The 8,553-nt window shown below is 32.8% G+C and overlaps 1 protein-coding gene across 2 annotated transcripts; it reads left to right on the top strand.

Moving 5' to 3' along the window:
- The first annotated feature begins 1,209 nt into the window (after positions 1 to 1,209).
- Positions 1,210 to 6,374, top strand: LOC142607150 (alcohol-forming fatty acyl-CoA reductase-like). 2 transcript variants are annotated; one of them, XM_075778575.1, is made up of 11 exons: positions 1,210 to 1,367; positions 1,597 to 1,700; positions 2,248 to 2,450; positions 2,543 to 2,643; positions 2,821 to 3,013; positions 3,671 to 3,832; positions 3,987 to 4,068; positions 4,212 to 4,478; positions 5,754 to 5,881; positions 5,965 to 6,121; positions 6,187 to 6,374. In XM_075778575.1, the coding sequence occupies exons 1-10, from the start codon at positions 1,289 to 1,291 to the stop codon at positions 6,119 to 6,121; spliced, it is 1,476 nt and encodes a 491-aa protein (XP_075634690.1). In that variant the 5' UTR covers positions 1,210 to 1,288; the 3' UTR covers positions 6,187 to 6,374. The 2 variants fall into 2 exon arrangements, with proteins under 2 accessions (XP_075634690.1, XP_075634689.1); XM_075778574.1 differs by lacking the exon at positions 1,597 to 1,700 and having other exon boundaries at positions 1,277 to 1,367; positions 5,965 to 6,374.
- Positions 6,375 to 8,553: the final 2,179 nt, after the last annotated feature.

The following is an 8,553-nucleotide window of genomic DNA, read 5'->3' as shown; positions in this document are numbered from 1 at the left end:
CTTTCCTTGTCCCATGGAAGGTATACTATAATTTTTTGAGAACTAGACTATTTTAGTCACTGGTGCCACATACTTTCTAGCAAAAGGTTCTCTCTCCCTCATCACAGTATGTTTTTGTACATTTATGTTTATGTAAACCTATAATTATAAAGGAATTAACAAACAGCTACTAACTACCAATTTTCATTATAATTATTAGGGATGGCAATTTTTCCCCGTCCTTCCCTGATTTGCCCTACGTGGGTTTTCACCATCCTACAAAGGTGGTGGGGCGGGAATGAAGCGAGATTCTAGCCTTACACCACAGGATGGGACGGGGATGGGTTTAGACTTTTTAGACCCAACTCACCCTGTCCCACCCCATCCTCGTTCCACCTTGTACTAATAAGGGTTAAATTGTAAATTTTTCATACCTAAAATCCTACTATTCAAACAAACATACCATCAATTTATTTTATTCTACCCAACAAGGCTTTTTGCCTCTTTTTTTTTTTTTTTTCTCTAGCAAGGTTAGAAATAAGGTATTAATTTTAACATTTTCTTTTGTCTTTATTATAAACAAATTTTTTTACTATTGAATAATTAATTTTTTATTATGAGATTTTTGTTTCTGTTGTGACATTATCTTGTTAAATACTTTAATAATATTATTCAATTTTTGCTAAAAATTAGTTTGATTTAATGAGATAAATTTATTTGTAATTTTTAAGTATATTTTTTTTAATGAAACAAATTTTATTAAAAACAATTGTAATATTTGGGAGTAAATTAACTAGAAGTAGAGTTTTACGGGATGAGGCAGAGGTTCGCAGAGCCCCAAGGGGTGTGGATGGGGCAAGAAAATTTTTCCCGTCATGTGGGACAGGGCGGGTATGGGGGGTAAAGATAAGATCATGTGGTGCGGGAGTGAAAACCCCATTCTTCGAACCTGCCCCATCCCATTGCCATCTCTAATAATTACTAATGGACCAAGACAACTCCGTACAGCCATGTAAATTAGGTACCGAGATAATGTAGACTTGATGTTTTGTGGTCCAAGTACGACTCGCTAACTATACTTCACTCGGGTGACCACATTTAGAAATGGCTGGATAAATTGATTCTGTAACAATGCAACCAACGAATACACAAAAAAGTGAAGAAACGTGAGAGGAAGGTGCCAAAACGTACTATATATATATATAAAGAAAAGAAAGGTGTGACTCTCAAATCCGCCTTAGAAATCAAATCACCTATTCTTTGCTTTAGATCATCATCATTTACTCTTTCGTCTCTCATTTCTTCTTTCATGGAGTTGGAAGGTATACTTCCATATTTTGAGAACAAGACTATTTTAGTCACTGGTGCCACAGGCTTTCTAGCAAAAGGTTCTCTCTCTCACCCTGGAAAAGCATATGTTAATGTTTGTGTAAAGCTAAAATTATAAACGACCCGTGCGTCACCCAAGTTGCTTGTATTCCACTTGGCTCCACTAATTTATAGTATATACTATATAGCACTACCTCCCTGTATTTCTTGTAACGATTGTGTGCCTGCATGTATTGAAGGATGTTGGTGTTAGTGATAAGTGATAACTTTGCTTGCATAAATTGACAGTTTTTGTGGAGAAAATACTCAGGGCTCAACCAAATGTGAAAAAACTCTATCTTCTTTTGAGAACTTCAGACAATAAGTCTGCTACACAACGTTTTCGGAATGAGGTACCCATTTAGTTCTTTTTAATTTTATAAGCAATAAAATGAATGCGCAGAACTATTGGTTTTTAGTTTTTACATGTAAAACACATGATTTCCTTCAGACTAAACTATAAATTACACTTCTAGGTTTAGGAAAACTTTTATTTTGGTCTCTAATGTTGAAAAACTAAAATGAGAACTAAATCAAAAGTTTTAAACATCAAGGATCAAATAAAAATGACCCTAAATTTAATTGGTTAATTTATATTTTAGTCTTGCTTTTAATTTGAGAATTATTTAATTTCCTTGGATTTAATTACATTATAATATTATTCACACTAAATAGGTTTGAATACTTTTTTTTTTTTTGGTAGTGTTTATTACACACAAATATTTTACATAATTTTACACACGCCCAAAAACAACTAAAATCTTGACTAAAAGTCATAATTTCAACCAATTTCTGGAGTACGTCAAATAGTTGTGCGTAATAATTTTAATCTTTTTTTTTAATGTATACTATTCTAAGAGCCTTGTGTTTAATCAGTCATATCTATTCGTTTATGTGTAGATACTAGGAAAGGACCTATTTAATGTACTAAGAAAGAGCATGGGTGCAAATCTAGAATCATTTATCTCTGAAAGGGTTACTCCTATCTCTGGTGACGTTTGTGATGAGAATTTAGGAATCAAAGATTGTACATTGAGAGAAGAGATGTGGAAAGAAATCGACATCGTCTTAAATTCTTCTGCTACAACGAACTTTGATGAAAGGTAACAATGAACAATGTGTGAGTAATCAAAAGAGTCATACGATAAAATATAAATCTTCTTCACTTTTTCTATTCCTTTCTTTCCTCTTTTAGATATGATGTTGCATTGGGCACCAACACATTTGGAGCTTTTCATGTTTTGAGCTTTGCGCAGAATTGTGTTAAATTGAAGGTGCTTCTCCATGTATCAACTGGTCAGTGTAGACTGGAACTCTGCCCTTATACACTAATTAGCTATTTTGAACGTCAAGTAATGATTGCTAGTGCAAAAAGAATTATATTTTTTTTTCATCTGCAATGCAAAATTATCCGTCATTGGAATATATAGTAAAACATGAGCACTCATCAATGAACTAGTTGTTGTTTCATAGCTTATGTGTGCAGCGAGAAGGGAGGGAACATACTAGAGAGCCCATTTTACATGGGAGACACGCTAAAAGGAACCTCAAAATTAGATATCAATGCCGAAAAAGAACTTGTGAAGGAATACCTGGATAGATTACGAGTACAAGGCGCCACGAATGAAGCAATCATATCCACCATGAAGGATTTTGGCATTGAAAGGTTTTTAAGAATCTAACATAATATGACCTGTTCAGCACTGTCTTTTTCTTGAATCTAACAAAGTTATGTTTCCTGACTATAATATTAAAAGTCATGAAGGAAACTTAGGTCCCATAGGTGTAGGTAGTCTGGTGCTTTGGGTGATGTAAAGAAGAATTTACGAAACCTTAGATCCATTCAAGCTTTGATCTGTTGAAGGAATTTACTAACCATTAGAATCCAATTAATCCATCAGGTTTTGTCAATGATCAGGGAAAAAAAACCTAGCTATAGGAGATGTTTTTAACGCCTTTGCAGAGATAATTAATCAGAAAGATGGTAGAAATTTAATAAGGGTAAACCTATTTAAAGAATAATATTTAAGGTACTATATCTAAGTTTTACCTGTGCTTAAATTTTGTGATTAATAATGAAGTCATTCTCTTACAAATTAATTATTTGACCCCTCTTACCACCGCACACTCTTGTTACAATGGTCACTCTACAAATATAAATACTTGTAGAGTGTGGGAGGTAAGGGCTGGAGTTCACGTCTCCAGAAAGGAGTTTCACATACATATACACTTAGATTAAATTAGAGTAGAATTTTATCTTGTATCAAAAAAAATTATTTGATCCCTCTTTTTAATTATATTTTTTGTTTTTATTAATTGCTAGGGCAAAACTATATGGATGGCCAAACACCTACACATATACGAAAGCAATGGGAGAAATGCTTTTAGGACAATTTAATCAGAATCTGCCCCTAGTCATCATACGACCCACCATGGTAACCAGTACTTACAAAGAACCATTTTCAGGTTGGATTGAAGGCACAAGGTAATCATAGTTTGTCATTAAATTATAGAAGCTCAGAATTTTGGGTAATCGAGGTTCAAGAAAATAACATTAAATTGATTTTTTTTTCTTTATTTTTTTTTTTTTCTTTTCGTGAGTAATTCATGTTTTGTTACAATTAATTTTCTTGTTACAGAACCATTGATGGAGTAATTTCTGCCTACGGTAAAGGAAAATTGGAATGCTTTACTGCCCATCCTAAGTCAATCTTAGATATAGTGAGTTAAACTCATTCTTCATTCTTTACGCCATAAGCACATGTAGACACACACCTATAGCTCTTGCTTCTATGGTTGTGTTTGTACATATTTATTCTTTTCAATAAGTATATATTCAATATGAAAATTTGAAATACATGCAGATACCAGTAGACATGGTGGTAAATTCTATGATTGTGGCCATGGTGGCTCATGCAAATAAGTCTTCTACGATCATCTTCCATGTTGGTTCATCATTGAGAAATCCAATGAAATTATATACTCTTCACGAATTCATCTTCCGGTACTTCACTAGAAATCCGTGGATTGGTAAAGATGGGAAATCAATCAAAGTCGGGAAGGGAATAGTGTTAAGCAGTATGGCTCAATTTCATGCATATATGGCTATTCGATATAAACTGCCATTGAAGGTTTGTTTTTAACTTAGTAACCAAGATTATAAACATGAAAAATGAAATTGTAAGGCATTTTAATTTGGTTCCCATATTTAGTAATAGTTTCTCATTTCCAAATTCACGGGGGAAAAAGTGTAAAACACTAAGATAGGAGCCTATTTTTATAGGCACCAAGATGAATTCTTTCCACTCTGCTTGGAAATTTGAAAGGAGAGGAGAGGATGGGAGAAGATAAGAGTGACAGGTAGAGGAGCAGAGGGGAGCGAAAAGGGGGAGTAGATATATTTTCCCCTTGGATGTTTTCAAAATTAAGAGAGAAGGGAGGAGATTCAATGTTATTGATCCTCTAATTATGTTGTAGAGTTGGAAGGAAAGGAAAGGAAAATACATAAAGAAATTAGTAATTATATCATTAATTTATTTAACTATATACTTAAGAAATATTAAGGACAAATTGAATCCCTTCCCCTTCAAATTAATTTTCACAAATTGAAGGGATTAAAAAAATGGTTTGAGAACCCCTTCAAATCCTCTCAAATCATTTCTCCATTCCCCAATAGTCTCCTCGTCTCTTCCAATCCAAACTTAGCATACATCTCTATCCCTTGTTTTAAGATTTAATAGAAAAATTGAAAACATTATACCGTGCAAAATATCATTTTTTATTAACGGGGCTCGCCATGGTAACTTGGAATGTCAAGGAAGATATGTGTTGTGTGTGCAAGCACATATGCACGTCTGCATATATATATATATATATATATATATATATATATATATATATATAATCTTTAATTTTCACAAGAGAAATGCGGTCAAGCCTTGTTTCTTGTATATATAAAATTGAAGTTATTTGACATTTGGTTGACCTTGTAATATTGCTTTAAATGTCTCACAATTTTACACATTATTTTACTTTCTATTTTTAATCAAATTTAAATTCTATTCTAAATATGAACCCTCCATTAAAATCTTCTATATTGTATTTTCTTTAAAAATTAAAATGTATAATATCTTCTTTTTTATTTTTTTTTTAAAAACCAAAATATATAATTTCATATACATATACAATAATAATAAATGTCTAATACAATAATATATAGATCCATTTACAATAAATAAATAACACATATTTAACCCAAGCCCTACCATTAAAATATACAATAAAATATCAAATAAATAAATAACACAAATCTCTCTCTCTCTCTCTCTCTCTCTCTCTCTCTCTCTCTCTCATGTTATCTATGCTATAATATCATTAATTTTATTTTCTGACTTTATTCTTTAAAGGTATTATTGTTAGCAAATGTAGTACTTTTCCAGTACTATCGGGACATGTATATTGATCGTATGAGGAAGGTCGCATTAGGTATGCGATTGGTTGAACTCTACAAACCATATGTATTCTTTACAGGAAGGTGGGTATTATTTATTTTAATGCTTAATTTTTCAGTCATATTATCCATGTGTCAACAGATAATAGCTTTTTAATTCAATACAGTTTTGATGATTCCAACACTGAAAAGCTACGAGTGGCAGCAAGAGAGAGTGATGCCGATGTGCATTTGTTTGACTTTGATCCAAAATGTATTGACTGGGAAGACTACATTATGAACACTCATATTCCTGGCTTGGTAAAGTACTCAATGAAACCATAACTTGAGGGATTATATGCCTTTATTTCTCAAAATGGTGTGTATTTTGGAATTTTCTTCCCCAATAAGGGAGCATTGGTTGCTGCCATTCTGTTTAGAAACAAACTTGAAGTGGATTATTAGTTCAGAGGTTTACTTACATTGTACTCATCAACGTATATTACATATTCAAGATTATTTAGTGTTTATGATTCAAATTATGCAAGAAATAAATGAATAGATGTGAGAAGCTGAATAAATGTAAGTTATAAATGAATTAAGTGTGAAAAGGGAATTAAATGGCTGTATGTGGAGGATATGTATCTCCATTATGTCTTTTATTGCAAATGTTTGAGGATTTGAATATGTGTAAACCCACTCACTTGTTTTCTTATGAACGGTTTTGATTTTTAGCTTGTGACATTTTCCCCCAAATTATTTAGTTTGTGACATTTTACCCAAATCAACCATGCCATATTTGATTATTTCCCCCTCAAAATTTGACTATATTGTTGTGGTTGTTAAGTATTACTGATAAAATCTAAAACAGAAAATATCTAAATCACAGAGAGAATTCTAAACTGAATGGTAAGCTTCTTACCGCTTAACCAAGAATGAAAAGGTATGTTTAACTAATACATTACTCTAATTTATATACAATTGAATAGAAAAAGATAAGAATGAAAAGAAGTGGGAAAAATGGTTACAAATCCTAACTAACTAACAAAAAAGCTAATCTACCAATAACATTAAGGCACGTGTCAATTAGTTGCTTCAATATGTTATGGAACTAGTGTGATCAGCACGTGCTCAACTAATCTTCCAACACAACATCATTTAATCTCTCTTTATTTCTTCTTTCTTCTTAACAGTCCCCCTCAAGACCACGGCTGCTTCTGATGTAGGAGCTGCTAGTGAGTCTTGGAAAGGTTCTGGATATTTGATAGAAGCACTAAAAACATTCAACAAGCCTAATCTTTTTAACAAATTCATGAAAGCTGGCAAGCCAAGGGCCTTTGTGAAAATATCTGCTAATTGATAATTGCTTGGAATGTGGAATGACTTTATCAATCCAACTTGAATATTTTTTTCCTTATTAATTAGGTGGCAATCCACCTTATTGTGTTTAGTTATTTCATGAAATACTTAGTTCTTTCATGAAATACTGGGTTGGATGCTATGTGCAAAGTTGCCTTATTATTGCAATAGAGTAGAGCTGCTTTATGATGCTGTATCTTGAAATCTTCAAGCTACTAGAATAACCAAGTTAGCTCACAACATGTGCTTGCCATTGAACAACATTCTACCTCAGCAAAAAATCAAGAAACTACTGTTTGTTTCTTAGACCTCCATGAAATCAAGCTGTTTCCCAAGAAAACACAATAGTCTGTTAAAGACTTTCTTGTGTTTGTACATCCTACCCAATCAGCATCACAAAATGCCTTCAATTGAAAATCAGAGTTAGCTAGAAAGTAAATTCCTTAACCAGAAGTGCCCTTTATCTACTGCAATATTCTCTGAGCTGCCAACATGTGCAGTTCTCTAGGTTCACTCAAAAATTAACTGAGCCTGTGTATTGCATAAGAAATGTCTGGTCTAGTCAAGGTCAAGTATATCATCCTCCCAATTAGCCTTATATACTGTCCTTAATTAGCTTTCCTTCATCATTGGAAAATCTCAAATGTTGCTTCATTGGTGTCTTTGCTAACTAGCTTACAACCAAGCATAGCTGAACCTTTGAGCACCTCCAAAGCATGCTTCCTTTGATTAAGACTAATCCCATTTTCATTTCTTGCTACTTCAAGTCCCAAAAAAATACTTCAAAGCACCAAAATATTTGATTCCAAACTTACTATCAAGCAACTTCCTTAACTTAGTCACACAATAAGGATCATTCCCTGTGATAAGAATATCATCAACATAAACCAAAAGGGTTATGAAAGATGATCCCTTTAAGTGGACAAAAAGTACATAATCTAGTTTAGATTGTATGAATCCATATTGCACAATGGTTGCAGATAACTTGGCATGCCATTGTCTAGAGGCTTGCTTCAAGCCATAAAGAGATTTCTAAGTCTGCATACTAGAGGTCTATTACTTGCTAAATAACAGTCCCCCTTGCTATGAAAACCCTGAGACAATTGCATATAAACTTCTTTATCAAGATCACCATAAAGAAACACATTATTAACATCTAGCTGATGCAATTGCCAATATTTTATAGCAACAATAGACAATAAAACCTTCACAGAAAAGAAAAAATAGCAACAAGAGAAAAAGTCTTTGAATAATCCACCAATTCCACCAATTCTACATTCCTCCCGTAGCTTCCTACTTCATGAATTTAAGTTAGTTTTTGTAGTTTTGTCCTTCTTTGTATTTTAGTTATCCTTCGTCTTTTAGTCTTTTACATTGGTTTCGTCCCTTTCTCTTACAACTACAAGATGAACATAGGA

The sequence above is a fragment of the Castanea sativa genome, chromosome 8, assembly GCF_040712315.1.
Source record: "Castanea sativa cultivar Marrone di Chiusa Pesio chromosome 8, ASM4071231v1".
Classification (NCBI taxonomy): Eukaryota; Viridiplantae; Streptophyta; class Magnoliopsida; order Fagales; family Fagaceae; genus Castanea; species Castanea sativa.
This window is presented reverse-complemented; position numbering and strand designations above follow the sequence as displayed.